A 17,717-nucleotide genomic window follows, 5' to 3' on the forward strand; every position below is an offset into this window, starting at 1 on the left:
GTGCAAAGTGAAGGGAGTGAATGGCGCCGGTTACACTTTAACTCCGGAGGAATCCGGGGGAAGAAGGAGGCCGGGTTTACAAAGGGGACGGGATTTCCCTGCCTCTGCCCGGCCGCGGCCCGGGCTCAATCCATCATGTCAGCCCTGCGCGGTCGTGCGCACGCGTGTCGGGCGAGGGGTGCGGGGGGCCCTCGGCCCAAACGGGCCCTTGGGTCCCTGGGGACACCGCCCGGGGCGGCCCCGCGTTGCTGGCTGAGAGCCCCGGCCTGCAACCGTGGGGGCTGATCCGGGGAAACGCGTGGGGAGCGGTCCAAGGACAAAACAAAGAGAGAAAACAGCTCCCACATGCCTCCGAAAGTGGCCTCTAGGATGTCCCGCCATGTGTCCCCGCTCCCCCCAGCACCACCGCTCTCGGGCGGCTCCCTCCCTGCTGCCCCCCGGTCCTTCCCTAGTGTGCCCTGCTCTCTCCCTGGTGTGCCCCGGTTTGCTCTGGCTCCTGCCTTATGACCCTGCTCCTTCCCCGCTGTCCTTTGCTCCCTCCCTGGCGACTCTGGTCCTTCCTTGACGTACTCTGCTCCTTCTCTGGTGTCCCCTGCTCCTTCCCTGATGTTTCCCGGTCCTTCCCTAGTGTCCCCGCTCCCGCCCCGCTGCCCCCGGGCCCACCGGCCCAGCCGAGGCTGGAGGTGCCGGGGTGTGGGGACTGCTGGAGCCGGCCCGGCCGCTCCCAGCCGGTGTCCCGTCCCCCCCCGCCCTCTGAAAGTCTCTTCTCTGTCCCCAGGTGGCTGCGAGTGGCCCGGGCCGACGACGTGAGGCGCGGGGCGGCGGTCAATGTTATTTGAGCGGGGGCCGCGGGCCTCGGCGATCGCAGAGCGGAGGATGCAGAAAGCCGCCTACTACGACAACGCGGGGCTCTTCGGGGGCTACACCTACAGCAAGGCCGACGCCTACCCCTACGGCGCGGCCCACCAGCCCTACGGCCAGGCCGGCCTGGACGGCGAGTACCCCGGCTCCGCCTGCTCCGTCCAGGGCTCGGCGCCCGGCCGCGCCCCGGCCCACAAGGGCAGCGAGCTGAGCGGCAGCTGCATGCGGGGGGCGGGGGGCGGCCCCGGGGGCAGCCAGCCCCCGGGCATCGGCGAGCAGCAGCCCCCGGCGCTGCCGCCCTCCTCCCCGCCCAACCCCCCTCCCAGCGCGCCCCCTCCGAAAAAAGGCAAGGGGGGGCCCAACTCCTCGGGCTCGGCCACCGCCACCCTCAGCAAGCAGATATTCCCCTGGATGAAGGAGTCCCGGCAGAACTCCAAGCAGAAAAGCACCTGCGCCCCCTCAGGTAGCCCGACACCCCCGCCCGCTGCCCGCCCGGGGAGCCGGGCTGCGCCCCTCGGGCTGAGCCCCCCGGCCCTGCGCCTGATCCCCCGCTCCTCCAGCTGCCATCGCCCCCGCCCCCAGCTCGGGGGTCCCCGCCCCGCCGGGAGCTGCAGGTGGGGCGGGCTGGGGGCTCCAGCCCTGCTCCCCCCGACAGCCCGGCGGCGGCGGGCGCGGCCCCAAGGGGGGCCGGGAGCGCCTGGACGGGGGCCGCTGGGGGCGTCCCCGGGGGCAGGCAGGTGCGGGGGGGTGCGTATGCCGGGCGGGGAGGGAGGCCGCCCCCGGGCCCCCTGCGCCCTCTCCGCGGGCGCCGGTAGAGCGGGAGGGGGCGGCGGGGCTCCGGGGAACCCCGAGGTGGGGGGGCTTTCGGGGGGGACCAACGGCTCTCTGCGCCTCTTCCCCGCAGGAGAGAGCTGCGAGGACAAGAGCCCGCCCGGGCCGGCCTCCAAGCGTGTGCGCACAGCCTACACCAGCGCGCAGCTGGTGGAGCTGGAGAAGGAGTTCCACTTCAACCGCTACCTGTGCCGGCCGCGCCGGGTGGAGATGGCCAACCTGCTGAACCTGACGGAGCGGCAGATCAAGATCTGGTTCCAGAACCGCCGGATGAAGTACAAAAAGGACCAGAAAGCCAAAGGCATCATGCACTCCCCCGTCGGACAGTCCCCGGACCGCAGCCCCCCCCTGAGCGGCCCAAACCACGTCGGCTACTCCAGCCAGCTCCCCAGCGTCAACAGCCTCGGCTACGACGCGCCCTCGCCCACCTCCTTCGCCAAGCCCCAGCAGAGCATGTACGGGCTGGCCGCCTACACGGCGCCGCTCAGCAGCTGCCTGCCGCAACAGAAGCGCTACGCGGGCGCGGAGTACGACCCCCACCCCATGCAGAGCGGCGGCGGCGGCTTCGCCAACCCCAGCCTGCAGGGCAGCCCGGTCTACGTGGGGGGCAACTTCGTGGACTCGATGCCGGCCTCGGGCCCCATGTTCAACCTGGGGCACCTGCAGCACCCCTCCTCCGCCAGCGTGGACTACAGCTGCGCCGCCCAGATCCCCGGCGGCCACCACCACGGACCTTGCGACCCCCACCCCACCTACACGGACCTCTCCTCCCACCACACCTCTCAGGGACGGATGCAGGAGGCGCCCAAGCTCACGCATCTGTAGCGGGGCGGCGGCCGGCGGAGCCCGCTCCCCTCTCCATTACCTCACTTTTCTGACGGGACAGTGTTACTTTGCTCTCGAGTGCCAACAGTGTTAGTGGATTTGTCTCCCCTAGCAGCCCCCCCTCTTTCTTTCTTCCGCAGCCCCGGGTAGGTCCGCGAGCGGGAGCCTTCCTCTTAGAGCTGTGTTAAGCATGACAGTGCAATATCCCGCAGACCGAGGGACTGATAAGCTGGTAATGATGTACTTGAAGGTAAGTCTTAGAGATGCCGTAGTGTTAGCAGCGCGTCATGCTGAGGTGTGTTAGACCAGCCGTGGGCGGTGGGAACTCGCCCGCGCGTGAGCTTGTTTCAGAGAAGTTAATTTATGAATTCTTCCGTGACGTAAGGATCGCATCGGACTAAATGATATGTATTTATTATTTTAAGCGAGACATTTTTGTATCACTGATTATTTATCCTCGTCTTAATGTATTTATGTGGGTATTTGTAGAGTTTCTTCACCGATGCTTCGGGAGAGCGATTCAGGTCCGTGGTGACTTACATTTCACCTATTTAGTATATTCGGTCTGAGCTAGTTGAGAGAGTAGTCTTGAACAGTTGTAACAGTGGCTGATGTTTGTAGTTTATGTAAGGATTAATTAAGACAGCAAGTCGTAAGTCATTAATAGAGTAAAACAAACTGTGGCATCGCACAGAGAGCCGTTACACTTAAAAAAAAAAAAATCGAAAGTATTTTTAAAGTATTTATTTCTAAGCGGCTGGCCCCACACGAGCGCCTCGGTGGCTTGGCTGGCAGCTGGCTCGGCCGGGTGAAGCCACCCGTTCGTTGGAAGCGCCGCCGCTTTGAGGAGCCGATCCACAAAGCGGGGCGCTTGGCCATCTTGTTCGAGATCAAATCCTGCATACAAAAACCTCGGTGAGGTTAACGGTTATTTATTGACTGGGTATCTATCGCACATATTATTATTTCGGTGGGCTATTTTCTTTTCTTTTCTTTTTTTTTTTTTTTAATTACACTCTGGCTATCTGAAATAGGAAAGAAATTAGAAGCTTAGAACGCAAAAAAATTAGAAACCCTCTGATAGTGCTAATTTCATTAGGGTCTCCATAGCAATCCGCGCAGCAGCTGCCGCCTCCTTTGTTATTTATACTGTTGTCTTTATACTAACCATAAATCAATTTTTTAGACATCTTTGGAAGCCCGAGCTTTTCCTCGTTTTTCATAAAAATAAACTTTGAGAGAAAATTGACAATCAGATATAGACAGCCGAAGGTGGGGTGCGGGCAGCAGCCAGGCGGTGCTGCCGTGCTCCCCCGGCGCCCGCCAAGGACGGCCCGTCCCCTCTGGCCGAGGCAGAGGGACACCCCCGCCTCTCTCTGCCAAGAACGGGACAGCTAACACGGGGAAGAATTAAAAAAAAAAAAAAAAAAAAAAAAGAGAGAAAAAAAGAAAGGAGAAAAAAAAGAAAAAAGGAACGATGCTCTGAACCTTGGTGTTTCCTCCTCTTTAGTTACACGGCTGTATTGAATCCCTCGCTGGATTTACAGAGATACTTCTTTTGTAAACGTTGTCATTAAAGTCTCTTCCTGATGGTACATGTCGCTCCGAGAAGGCTATTCTTATCTCTTTCTAAAAGTGTCCAGTTAAAGATTAATCCGAACTTCTGTATTCCCCACGAAACCGTCTGACACCACTTCCCAGTTTGACAAACACTGCAGCTCCCACTCCATCCTCTAATAACAGGACCTGGCATTCCTATTGTGAAAAATATTTTAACTCCTCCAATTCTGGTCAACACAGACAAGTTTTCTTTCTTTCTTTTCTCCCTTTCTTTCTTCTCCCTGCTTTCTTCCTCGCCTTATGGTATTTGTGTTTGGCTGGACAGTAACGATTCAAAATATTACTTGGGGTTTTCTTTTCCCCTCTGAGTGATTTTAACAATGTCATGCTACATTGAGAACTGTATATTTTGTTAAATTTCACCTTTACCCAAGCAAATTTGGACATATGTGTTGTAGATCTGTAAACAAAACAGAACAGAATAAACTACTTTGTTTGGAGACATATTTTAAACATTTTGAGCCCTAAAATTGCTTTCTATGGAAGTTTTCACACAAATTGTTTCTTAGAAGCTCCATCCAGGAGTAAACAAAACATACAAAGAGCACAAAAAGTAAGGCTAAACACTTGTGAATTATACTTCTATAATATTCCATAAATATATATATTTGTTTGTATCTCTAAAACTTTATGTAATCAATGTACCCACTACTGAAATTGTCCATGTAGGGTTTTTTGTGTGTTATTGAAAACACAACGTATTTTGCATTACCCGCTTCTGTCTGCGAAACGGCAAGGCACCACCATTTCTGCAGGGCCAGCCCTGCTCTAACCCCATGCGCTTTTCCCAAGTCTTTCCCACCTTCGTGTTCTGTAGGCTGTTCTTCAGTGTCTGCTCTGACTTACACTATTAGTCCTTCATTAAACCTGTTCAGAAAGAAGAGGCTGTTTATAGGTAGCCCTTCCCCAGATCTGAGAAAGAAGAGAGTTTCAGAGGAACCCTGACCACAAACATGGTGCTACTGAGGCACACTGCCCTGAATTACTTTCATATTGCAGAAAGATGGAGTTTGCAGACTCGGTTTCCAGTGGGGGAGGAGGAGGAGCGTGTGTGAGGGGGAATCTTCTTGTAAATAAATTCACTTTCCTCTCCGTGACTCTGGCAGAGGTGTCTCGTTTGTAATGCGATAGAAGTCCGTGATGATAACCTAATTATTAGAAGTAATGTTACTTTAGCGAGATCGCTGGCATTTTTACAATGTTTGTACAAGCATCAGCAATCTAGAGGAGAGAGGCACTTTGGCACAAGCCAGACTTTTTCTTGGCCCATCGTTTAAAACCCATAAATTATAAACAACCCCCTTTCACACTCAGTAGGAACTCGGCTCCCTTGCAACAGCATCTGATGTGCTGAACTCCGGTCACTTATTTAAAACACAACTTGTCAGCCAAGGCCAGGCCTGGGGCTGATCCCAGCCTTGGCTTTCTTTTCAAATAGGAGCCATTGCACCCCTTTCCTTCCTTCCCTGCTCCCTCCATCTGCTTCAGACCCATAATAAGGTCACCGAGTCGGGTCCTTGAAATGCTGGCAGCGCCGCAGCGGTGTTTGGGCTAGGAGGTGCTGACAGCACCGGCTGAGAGGTGTCAGGGGTGCACTTGAGCTTCACTGAGGCCATGCACGTTCTCCTGTTCAGACCAATGGGTTTTGGGGTCTCCACTTGTTAGTTTGGCCCTTACAGTAACCCACCATTTAATGGGGCTGCAGCAGTTTCCCCGCTGCAAAAAGGAGATGAGGCTTTGTCTTAGCTCTGTGCAGTCAGTGCAGGGCTGAGCTGCCACTTTGCAATCTGTTTCTTTTGAGGGTGGGTCCCATCCATGTCCCTCTGTCTAGCGCCTGGTGAGCAGCACTGGGGGAGGGGGACCTAGGCAGGCACAGTCAGGGGCTCCTCAGGATGCCACTGTCTTGCAGGTGCCACTTGTGTGGGGCTGGGAAAACAAAGCCAAATGCCTCCTGCTCCATTAGCAAGTGCTCCCTGGGCAGAGTGCTGCAGCCTCCCAGCCCTGGTCCCTGGGCAGGCTGAGGAGGGACTCTGGGCCACCCCACATGGCTGGCACCATGGGACCACACCTGGGTCACCCGGGGCTGCAGGCAACCTTGTCCATGGGTGATGAGGAGGCAGCTGGCTGCACACCCAAGAGGCAAGGACAGGCAGGAGGCTGGCTAAGGAAGAGGGAGGCCATCATCACCAACTAGAAGTCCCCTGACTTCCTTGGGGACCAGCTGGGTCACTGGAGCTCCATGGCAAGAAGTCTGAAGGCAGGATCCACCACTGGGGTCTCTGCACCACTCCAGCCCCATGGGAGGCTCCAGGAAACATCCTGCAGGGAGGCCCAGGCACAGAAGGGACTACTTGGCTAGGGAAAAAAGAGGGTAAAGGGGATGGGGCTGCTGGGCTACCTCTGGGAAGGTGCCTTGCTGACAGCTGTCAGGCCGGGTGGGAGGGAAGGAGCTGCAGGTCGTGATGCCATCCTTCTATGTGCCAGCCTGACACGTGTGCCCAGTGGCCGCACACAATGGCAGCCCGGTGAAGGCGCAGTGTGCTGCACAGCGGAGGGGCCCAGGCGTCCGGCACTGCCGCCTCAGACCTGCCTGGAAACAAAAGCTGGAGCCAGACGGGCAGCACAAAGGGGCTGGTGCTGCCGGGGCAATTAGGGCTGCGGTGGTTGGTTGGGCACCACGTGATGTTATATATTGATGAACTGGCTACCTCTCTTTTTAAAAGGCGTAAGAGGGGCTGGACCAGAGCTCTGTTGGCTGCAGCCGCTTTCCAGGGACTGAGCAGCAGGTTAATCCCTGAATGGGTGACAGCTCTCCGTTCCCATGTGAGCAGCAGCAGTGGGTACGCTGTGGTCCTTGCTGGGAGTGAGGCTGGCGGGGGAGGGAGGAGTCTGGCTCTATTAAGGGTCATCAATCACATGATGAGCACTTTTCACTCGACAGGGGTTCCTCCTACTTCTGCTTGGGCCTGAGCCAGCTGGGGCTCGACCTGGCCAGCAAGAGGCAGAGCCCAGTCCTGGAGCCGAGAGCCATGGAGTAACACGGCAGGATGGGACTGAGCCCCTTCGGTTGCAAAGGCTGGTACGCAAAAGGGGACACAGCGAGGTGTCTGTGCCTGCACATCCTCTGTAGATGCTGCTCTGGAGCAGAGATGGGCCTTTGTCTCCACCTTCAGAGCCCAGGGTCCTGGAGCTCCCTGAACTACTCTGAGATGAACCCCAGAAAGGCTCAGCTGCGGTGACCACAAGCACAAAGCTGAATGAAATTATCATGGGATCTGTACTAGGCAGGATGGAGGTCTTCCAGGGAAAAATACTCCTGAATGTATAATTTGAACACTAGAGCTAATTTTTTACTTATTTTCTGATGTGCCAGTTTTCTTGAAACAGCAGTTTTGGGAGAGGATAGACATCCCCATGCTGAGTGAGGTGTATAACCTCGATCTTTCCTCCAAGGAACCTGGGCCATCTTTTAGGATCTTTGGGAGCAAGAAGGGCTAGGCAAGGCAGAAGTCTTGGCTGCAAAACCTTTAACATCTCTGTTTTGCACCCAGCAATATGGCTTACCTTGATACCTCTGGGTTATCAATACACATTAATTTTTCCTTCTTACCAAATTCACAGCTGCGAGACAGGAAACAGGGTGTTACATGGCACAGGGGCCCGTGTGGAATCACCCATCTGGGGAAATCCTTACAGAAGGAGGAAGAGACTTTCCTCTTCTCTGTGTTCATACAGAGGATCTTTGTAGTTAATGCCACGTACTGGGAAAGCAGAGGTCCCTGTCCTAGGCCTGATGAAACTACCCCAGAGGTCAGCCAGGAAAGAGGAGCTTGTAGGGAATTATCAATGGCAGAGGGAAACACATCTTCCTCAGGAAGAACACAAAGTGCCCTGACCACCTGGAAGGGCTGTGCTTGTGCTGAGGCTGAGCCTGGCTCCCCTGAAGCTGCAGGACTATTCCCCTTCTTTGCCTTGGGATCTCTGTGCATCTCTGGTTTTATTTGCATTTTACAAAATCAACTCCCCAGAGCCTCTCCTTCTCTCTGACAGCCTTCCTCCCAGGGGCCTTTGATGGTTTGCCTGTGTTAATAGGGCCACTGCTTAAATCCCCAGTGTTTGCTCACTTCTCTTCGGGATGCTCATCCACGGCCTGGCTGTCTCCACACTGTGGACGTACATCCCCACGTACCACTGAGAACCAGCTCTCCCAGCCAGCAGTGTCCTGGCAGCAGAGGGGCTGGGATCAGGTCATGCTTGAACCAGACCTTTCACATCAGTTTCTTAAGGGCTGGAGAGAGATCTGTGGAATCTCCTGTGTCTTAGTTACTGTGACAAGCACAGAGAGTGGAGTCTTGCCCCAGAGAGGAAAGGCAACATGTCCCAACCTCTGAGTGGTCCCTGTGGCTCCGGGATGCCACTGCCTTCAAACCGTGCAGCTCAAGCAGCCTCCCCAGGGCATGGCTGGTAAGTGTCTGAACCCACCAGGGCTTCGGGCTTTTTGGCTGGGCTCATTCCTACATCATGTCTTAATTTCACAGTGGCAGTCTCAGGCTTTGCAGTGGCCCACATGTTTCCAGAAGTGTGGTGGCACAGGGGCTGGTTTGGTCCATTGTTCTCACAGAGAATTCTGCCCCAGCAGCTCCCCTGGCTCATGCCATCACCACACTGCTTGCACAGATGTCCCAAAACCTCCCAGCCATTCTCAAATTGCCTTTGACAGCATCATGTTCCTCCCACACTTATTTTAAACCCACTTTTCTTCTTCCTCCTTTGACTTCCAGGGACTCTTACCCATTAGAACTCTTGTAAAAAACCAGCTGCAGTCACTCAACTTCGTATCACTGGGACTTAGCTAAGTCTGAACATTGTGAAATTCAGGAGTGTAGAAAATTGCACCCCCCTCAAAAGCCAGAGCAGCAACAAGAGATGCTTTGCCTGTGTTTAGCCACTGATTTCTGCTTTCCTCATCCCTGAGCAGTCCTGCAAAAACAAACAGGTGATGAGAAACTCAGTAACAGAATCCAGCTGGGTGAATGGAAAGATCGTTGGTGTGAACATGGACAGCTCTTCTAGTGTTTAAAACACAGCTTTAGCTGTAATTAAACCAGTTGCGTTCTGCAAACAGAAGACTCAAGTAAAGCAGGAGCCCTCCTCCAGAGCCAGTGCTGTTTGTTTCACTGGGGGCAGGAGTTTTTACAGCAGGGGAGACTGAAGAGGCTTTACTGAGTGGACAGCCCTTGTCTGCTAAAGAGAAAGCCTGGGGTTCCCAGGCTTCTGTGTTGTCAGAAGATGGCATTTTCCAAACTGCTCTGATTGCCATGGGTGTGCTGAGCAAGTTTGTTATCATCCAGAATTTAACCTCTGCCTCCAAATGTTTCCCGATTAGGTGTATTTGATTCAATCTGTTCTTCTAATTTATACCTGCATCCCTGCAAATAGAAAGGTTGGAGATAATCCATTATTAATGAGGCAGGGCAGCCCAGCCTGGAACAGTGAACACATCTGTGTCTGGAGAACACCTAACTTCATGTCTCTGGGCTTACAGTGACTGCTCAGTCCGTAGACTCTGAGTTCCAAGCACGTTAAAGCAGTGATCTGTAGAGCCAGCCTTTGCTCAGTAATGGTTGCTTTATAGCAGGTGGGCTGAATGAGCTGGGGAGAAAGTGGGGCTGATAGAAGGCCATGTCGCTGGCCAGAGCCCATCTGCGGGGAAATGTTCCTTGTGGGCTTGTGTCTGCCTGTCCCAGGGACGTATACTCTCAGGGCCTTTGCAGGAAAGAAAGCCAGGCCTGCTCTGAACCATTGGCTGGTGGGGCAGCTGGGGCTGAGCTGCAGAGCAACATGTCTCTATGGGAAAGAGTTGAGGCTGAGTCAGTGAAATGGTCTGATTGTGCCTGCCCAGGACGTGCCTTCTCTGCCACCAGCCCAGCCCTCTGAAAACTGTAAAAGACCCAGTGGAATTTTTCCTTCTCTGGGGATCCCGGTTGCCCTTGGGTGGTTGGCACCGTGTCTGCTCCTCACAAAATTTGTGCTCTCCTCCTGACCACAGTGAGCAGCATTTTGTTCCAAGAGCTTGTAGAGCTCTTTGGGCTGTTGAGTTGAAGGCACTGGATGATGGATGAAGGCATTTCAATTACATGCTTTTGTTTAGAAATAAAATATATTTTTGGTAAGGTACCACCCTTGCTGGTGGTACTCACCAGCAGCTGAGTCCACATCCACCTCCTAAGACTTAGAAGGTTACATGTCTAATTCGAAGCGGTACGATGTAGCCCTTCTTCGTGTTCCTTGTCTGTCCAGTCCCAAGTCACCAAAGCCCAAGTGCGCTCTGCCCAGCGCACCCTTTTGCCGTTCCGAACTGCACCGACACGTGGTTACTGGTTGACAAGTTGGATGAAACACACGATTACCCAAATCAAGCATATGTGTAGCTCAGACTGGATGGTCAAATGTCTCTTGGAGCCATTTAGGGAAAGACGATTGCTTCAGGAGTCCAGGCTTCACATCCTCCACGCTTGTTCCTGTTCCCTGCTATTCCGGGGGGATGAAGACCAAGAGAGAGAGTTGGAAGGTTTGGCTGGGCAGTGCAACTTGCTGCACTCTGCCAGCTGCAAGCGCTCAGTAAACAATGCCGAATCGCCGAGGGAAAAATGAAAGCCCATTAACGGGGTGAGCCCGGGGATTCACTTTCGAGAGCCTGCAGAGCACTTATCTGATGGAGCGAGACCATTAAGCGCCGTGAGGTGCAGCACCCCCCTCCCACCCGCCCCGGGTGCGGACAGCCCGGGGGTGCCTGCGCAGCCCGTCGCTCCCGGGCTGCTCCCCCGGGCTGCGTGGGCTCCCGTGGGAGCCTCCGGGGTCCTGGCCGGCGGCAGGGCAAGGGGAAAGGGCAGAGCTGCCCAGGGACGGGAGCCCGGGGAGCGGGAAAGTGCGGCTCACCCGCCCTCCGAACTCCCGGCCAGCGGCTCCGCAGTGCGCGGCGGGTCCGTGCGAGTCCCGAGCGAGCGGCCTGTCCCGGGGGGGGTGGGGGTGTCCCGGGAGGGCTCGGGGGGGCAGCTCACCCGCAGCTCCGCGCCGGCCCTGGGCAGCCGAGTGCGGGCAGGGGAGCCGGCGGCGCCCGGGACCCCCGGTGCGGGCTCCCCCCGCCGGGCTCCCATTGGCCGCGGGGCGGGACGTGCCGCCCCGCTCCCGGCCCTATATCAGGGCAATATTGCCCCGGCGGGGCGCGGGGAGCGGCGCTGCCCCGCGGGCCATGGACCTGGGGTACTTTCCCCTCGCCTTCCCGCCGGGGCTGTGCCGCGGGGCCCCGCAGCCCCCCTACCCCCGGCGGGGGGACGGCACCTTTCTGGCGCTGGGCACCGCGTCCAGCACCGCGTCCCCCGCGCCGCCTGCCTGCGCGGGGCCGGTGGGGTACGCGGCCGCTCCTGCCGCGGCGCCGGGCCCCCGCTACCGGCCGTCCATCTTCCCCGGGAGCGGCCGCCCCGCGCCGCCGCCGGAGCCCGGCCGCCCCTGCCCCTGCCCCGGCGTGGGAGGCGAGGGGCCGCGGCGCCTTTCGCCCTGCCCCGGGGCCGCCCCCTCGCCCGGCTTCCCGGCCCCGGCGGCGGCGGTCCCGGCGGCGCCCCGCACCTTCGAGTGGATGCGAGCGAAGCGGAGCCCGCCCGGGAGAAGTGAGTGGGGCGGCAGGGCGCGGGCGGGGGCTGCTCCCATCCCGGCTCCCCCGTGCTCCCCCCTCCTGCCCCGGCCCCCGCCCCGCTCCCTTCCCCTGCCCCCGCTGAAGCGCGGTGTTTTTCGGCGTTGCAGGCGGCGCGGCGCTCTGCGGGGGGGAACCTCCCGCCTGCCCCGCACGCACCAGCTTCAGCACTCGGCAGCTCACGGAGCTGGAGAAGGAGTTTCACTTCAGCCGGTACCTGTCCCGGGCCCGCCGCCTCGAGGTAGCCCGCTCGCTGCGCCTCCGCGACGCCCAGGTGAAGGTCTGGTTCCAGAACCGCCGCATGAAGCAGAAGAAGCGGGAGCGGGAGGCGCTGGCCGCCCCCCCCGCCGCCCCCGACCCGGGTGCCCCGGGCGGCCCCGCGTGAGGCCCCGCCGCCCCCCACGGAGGGGGCTACCGGGGACGTCGGGGCTGGGCGCGAAGCTGCGGCCGGCGGGGCACCCGAGGGGTCCTTCCACGCGGGACCGCGGCGATGTAGCTCCGCTGTTTTTTCTGTTGCAACTTATTCACAGTTTTATTTCTGAGGATTCAGGGACAGGGGCCAGCCCGACGCGCCGCCGCTGCTGCTGAACTCCGGGCCGGGTCGAGGCGGCGGGCGGGCGCGGCTGGGAGCTGCCGGGGACTGCCGCCCCCCCCGGGGAGAGCACCGAGCGGCTCCGCCAGCTCTCCCCGCTCCGCGGGGCGGTGGGTGCACGGGGGGGCCGCCCCATGCTCCCCACCCCGTCTTCGCTTTGCCTTTAAAAAAAGAGAGCTTCGCAGGCGCGGGCGAAGTTCATGCAGAAGAGGGGGAGAAGCCGCGAGAAGACAAAGCAGAGGAGAGCAGGGAAAGTGCACCCACGGGATGGGGCAGGGGTGGTCACCGCCACCAGTATGGTTCCCTTTGAAAAAAGTGCCCTTGTCTTCTGCCCTTTCCTTCGCAAAATTGCTGCGAAAACCCGAGGCTGTACATGCTTGATTTTATTCCTCATTGGTTCCTGTTCCTTTTCCTGATGTGGCTGATTTAGTCCAAAATCTGTTTAGTAACTGTGAGAGAAGGTTTTAAAATAAATAAAGTCGGAGGAGGAGCACCTCTTCCCGTTCAAACTGCAGAGGTGCTGGGATTTTCCTTCCGTAGCCTATGGGCTACCCGGGGCCGGCCAGCAGCCGCTCTGCTGGCTCCCAGCACCTCTTGCATGTGCCAGGGCAAGGACCAGGCAATGGAAAGCCTGTTACAGGATCTAGGGCCAGACTCTCAGACCATCCAGCTCTCCCAGGCTTGATTGTATCTTATAGTTAAAGAAATGCACCATATTAATCAGTTTGCAATGAATCTTACCACATGCCAAACCTCAAGAGCTGTTAAAGTGCAGAAAGATGCTTGGGTTTGACCACAGACAGCTGCTAGCAAAAGACCATGAGGATTCCTTGTTCAAAAAGAGTGACAACGACTGACTACCCCATACAAATGTAAAATTCACCAGTGATCCTCACTTTTCCCTATTTCATCTTTCCCAGAGACAAAATAACAGTATCAAAGTGGACAAAAGAGCTGAGTTTAGACTCTTCCTGCCTGTGACAGGGAAAGCATAACAGCAATGTGGAGAGGAATGACATCTGGATTTACAGGAAGGTGATTTTCTTTGCTTGTGGGATGAAATGATTTTGGATAACTCTCTCTTTGCTCCAGATTTCTGCTGGGTGTTGGACTTTGGGGTGAAGAACAAATTGTAGCAGCACCAGGGGAGATGGATCTCAGGGGACTTGTAAGCACTAGGTCCCTATCTGGAAGCCAGCCCCAGACACCAGCAGCTGTTGGTCTTTGCTGGATGCTTGCTGAGCAAAAGAAATACTGAGAGAAGATGAAGATGTATCTCTCAAGTCAGAAAGTCTGCAGTGTAGGGGCTACTTACTCTCCATACTGCCTTCCACTCTCCAAGACACGCCTCTGCTTGTTGCAGGCTTTCTTATGAAGACTTCTCTTCTGCCGAGCGACTGGGAAGCCACCGCTGATGGCAGCTTCAGCAGAGGTCGGTGGGAGTGGTGGGAAACAGTGTGCTCCCAAAAACCGGGCAGGCACGTTGGGATGATGCTGCTGCAGCAGGCCCATGGCTGAGCAGGGACAGGAGGCTGCCTCAGCAGGAGACGGGTGCCCCCGCAGAGAGCATCTGAGGGAGGGGGCCTCCCAAGACAGACGTGTTTGGTTACACATCATATCCCGACTGTACCTGGAAAGTACAATAAAGCTAGAGGCTCACAGTTGTGCATGCACACAGGGACGTTTTCTTTCTGTGTATGGTGTTATGGTTCATGTCCCATTGGCTGATTCACTTCATGGGTTATCACTGAAAAATTCTCAGGACTGAAGTACTCATGTGAAACTAGTTGCAACCAAAATATGTGGTTTGCAGTTCCTTATTAAAGTAATGATACCAAACAAGAGTTTATACTGCAGGCTGATCATTCATTAAAAATTAGAAAATACTATTTATGCCACTTTTTTTTTTGAGAACATGCTATTTAAAGCAGAATAAAGCAAAATCTGGAAAAATTAATGAAAATTCAAGTAAATCAAATTTGTTTTGCAAGCTGAATATTAAAGGCAAGTCAGCTACTAACCAACTCTTTTCAGCTGTTTTTAAGGTATGTTTGTACCAGGTCTCCTGTTAGTACTCCTTGTTTTTTTAAACAACGAATAAGCATAGACATGTAGCAAGAATAACCCATCTTTCTAAGAGCATATGGTTCACACGTGAACTTCATAAAACAGCTGTGTTTTCAGTTGCCTCCAAATTTGTCACATGTCTTTGGGGTTGTCAGTTTGTCAGCCTTTTATTTTCCTAATGATTTTGAAATTTGTGCTAGGCATTTCAGGCCAGAGGAACGTTTTCCACACTGCTGGCATGCTCCTGCACTACCAGCTCGGAGAGAAAGATTCTCATTGATTTCAGTGGTGCTGGATCAGGCCATTAGAGCACACTAAGTCTTTTAAAATGAATGTTTTCATGCCATATATTTTCCTGAATAAATAAATACATGTGCCAGCCTTGTAGCAGTGCACAGTTCTGTATCCATCAAAATGACACAGCCTGAATATATAGAGATTTACTTGCAAATTAAGATGAAACCTTACAGCTCTTTTATGGCAGTCTGAATCAATTTGCTGGTATGAACACAACTATATTCTTTCTTAAGAACCAGTACTTAGTATTAAGCATAATTTCTGCTCACATGACAGAGCCAGTTTAATAGGATCTTCTTCCCAAACAGTTTTAGCTGTATGAGGATTAGATATTGCTCTTTTGCACCGTGCTGTCAGCAAGATACCCAAAGGAAGGAGCTAATGCAAGTCGTGTGCCAATTCCTGAATAATTAAATAAAAATGCCTGTGATAGACATGGGTGCACACATGAGACAAATAAATGATATATAAGGTCTAAGATTCACTCATTTAACATTAATCCCAAGAGTTGTGTCTCACACTTGTTCAGTTTGATGCCTAGTAGTTGGAAACCACTTTTAGGTTAGGCTGATAGAGGTAAGAGCCCAAGCTACAGTTCTCACCACAATCAGAGCAAAATATTTCAGACTTGCCAAAGTAGACACCCACCACTATATAATTTATCACAATTTATGAAAATACTATTTCCTGGCCTTATTTTCCTTCAAACATCATTAGAAACCACAGAAAGACCATTCTATTTCAGTCATATATTAATTTTTGCCTACTGACTATCGCTCAAAGGGCCACAGGCTACAAAGGGATATGAACAAAATAATTTTTTGTATGTGTTCCCATTTTGCCTGAAACAGAACAAAAATATTGATTTGGAAGGCTTCCAAGGAGAAAAAAGTTGTAAAATTACTGTTCCTAAGCGGTATATGTGAATGTAGAGATTTCATATCCCTTGGATAGGTAAGTGATAACAGAAAATCACACCTCTTTGAAAACTAGGCTTAGGCAAGAACCTGGGCTTGCTTGGGAATCTGGCTTCCCATGCAGAACTGAATGAATATGTTATCACTTGCAAATACAGCACAGGGAACGCTTTGCTGAGGGTCAAACCAGTGACTCTGGTTTATGGTATGAGCTGCATATACAGGTTTATTTTGAGCATGAAAGAACACAGCAGTAAGCCAGAAAACAAAAATATGCAACCCAGTCACCACATTTTAATCTCCTTTTAAAAGTGTGCCATTTCCTCTATTTATTGGTAAGACCTGGAAGAGTGGTTTACGCATAAAACGGTACAGGTTATTAGTAGAGGAGAATGGGCTATTACCTCTTTTAAGAAAAATCTTTGCAGGCAACATTACAAAATGGAAAGACCTCCTTGTAGTTCCAAGCACTTGTCTCTAACAGCTAATAAATCATACTTACGATTTATCCTGAACCACTCAGCCTAAATTCCAAGGAAATCCTGAGAACACTTGCAAATCCCTGATGACCGAGGAGAAAGAGGTTTGGAGAGAAACCCCAAATAAGATGTGGTTGTTACCAGTTTATCATTAAGAGGTGACTGAAGTTTAGGGGAAACACATTCTTCTCTATGGGTGATATATGGCTCATATGGTGTATGTGACTCACTCAATCTCCATCATAATTTTTTATGACTTTTCCTAATGCCAGTGAACTAGAGGAGTCTTTGGCCAGGAAAAGGCACCCTGTTGAAAGAAAGGAAGGTGAACCAAATGACAAATCATTCTGCTCCCTATCATAACAACGTCTGTTATTCAACCCCATCCCCAACCATATCGCTAAAATGCCCCTCAAATAATCCTAGGCAATATATAGGAAAACATACTTCCCAGACCCCTGTCTCTGTTGTCTTACTGTATTTTAGTTTTATCCAGGAATCATCTGCTGTTCTTGAGCACCAGCCAAGTGAACAAAGTAACCCTCAGCTGTGCAACATGTGAATCTTCCTTGGCTTAAATTTACACCTGCATAGAGTGCTAAAATCTCAGATAGAGATACAGTCCTGGGAACTATTTGTAAGCAGGACAAGGCTTCCTTCACACTGAAAAAAATTAGACCACTGGCCCACAAAAAAGCTTTTCATAAACAATTTTTTTCTCGTGTTTTTGTTTCCTCAAAAGACAACTGCCCCTGGTGATTAGCAGATTGAAAAACAGCAGATTAAGCTGTGTAACAAACAAATACATGAACAAATACAGTCAGTTCCTTTTCTACCAGCCTATCAGACTTCCCACCACCTGGAAAAGAGATCTTTTTAGTATACTTCATCAGCAAACACAGTGTTACAAATAATAAACCACAAAAAATTTCAGTTTATTCTAGAAACCGAGACATTTTTAACCAGGATTGGCATATCATGCTTTATGAGAATGTTTAACATGTCTAACTCAAGCAGTCTGGCCTATGGCCCTGGCCTTAGAGTGAGACCCCTACACCCACCAGCACATGGGACATTTCTAACCTGGGTGCTTGTGCCCTTATACGGAGAACAAAGACCTTTGCAATGCATCAATCTATGCTGCTGTGGGTGTGAATAAAATTACATCCATGTATGAATTCAGTGGATCAGGAGAGCTGCTTCTGCTGGGCAAAAGGAACCATTCCTTCTGCCCATACAGCCTATGAAAAACACCCATGTCCCAGTGATATGATTTCAGTGACATTAGTATAGCAGGAGAACCCCAGAGCTAAGGCTTACCAGCCACTATTCTTCATCTTAACAGTTGTGCTACACTAAATCTACATTCCTAATGCCCCTTTTTATGTTCCTTTAGCAAGTAAGCTAAACACAGTAAAGTTTAGAGTGTTATTTGAAAATAGATAAAAATCTCACTAAATTTTTTAATGACTATTCAGATCAGATTTTGCCCAGTTACTGTTCAGATAATGGAAACAGTTTCTAATCCTGGCAATTTC

At 53.1% G+C, this 17,717-nt stretch overlaps 2 protein-coding genes across 2 annotated transcripts; both read left to right on the forward strand.

Moving 5' to 3' along the window:
• Positions 1 to 828: 828 nt before the first annotated feature.
• HOXD3 (homeobox D3) lies at positions 829 to 2,723 on the forward strand. The gene is made up of 2 exons (XM_074910504.1): positions 829 to 1,324; positions 1,766 to 2,723. The coding sequence occupies exons 1-2, from the start codon at positions 829 to 831 to the stop codon at positions 2,515 to 2,517; spliced, it is 1,248 nt and encodes a 415-aa protein (XP_074766605.1). The 3' UTR covers positions 2,518 to 2,723.
• An 8,654-nt stretch (positions 2,724 to 11,377) lies between these two features.
• LOC141962561 (homeobox protein Hox-D1-like) lies at positions 11,378 to 14,198 on the forward strand. The gene is made up of 2 exons (XM_074910869.1): positions 11,378 to 11,804; positions 11,938 to 14,198. Exons 1-2 carry the CDS (start codon positions 11,390 to 11,392, stop codon positions 12,210 to 12,212), a joined length of 690 nt encoding a protein of 229 aa, XP_074766970.1. The 5' UTR covers positions 11,378 to 11,389; the 3' UTR covers positions 12,213 to 14,198.
• Positions 14,199 to 17,717: the final 3,519 nt, after the last annotated feature.

Source organism: Athene noctua, chromosome 7 (assembly GCF_965140245.1).
Source record: "Athene noctua chromosome 7, bAthNoc1.hap1.1, whole genome shotgun sequence".
Taxonomy (NCBI): domain Eukaryota; kingdom Metazoa; phylum Chordata; class Aves; order Strigiformes; family Strigidae; genus Athene; species Athene noctua.

What these genes read in the sequence shown, in the direction of transcription:
- HOXD3 (XM_074910504.1), top strand. Translation starts at nt 829, where the DNA reads ATGTTATTTGAGCGGGGGCCGCGGGCCTCGGCGATCGCAGAGCGGAGG. An exon ending in AAGCACCTGCGCCCCCTCAG is followed by an intron (nt 1,325 to 1,765) that starts GTAGCCCGACAC and finishes TCTTCCCCGCAG; the next exon opens with GAGAGAGCTGCGAGGACAAG.
- LOC141962561 (XM_074910869.1), top strand. Translation starts at nt 11,390, where the DNA reads ATGGACCTGGGGTACTTTCCCCTCGCCTTCCCGCCGGGGCTGTGCCGC. An exon ending in GCGGAGCCCGCCCGGGAGAA is followed by an intron (nt 11,805 to 11,937) that starts GTGAGTGGGGCG and finishes TCGGCGTTGCAG; the next exon opens with GCGGCGCGGCGCTCTGCGGG.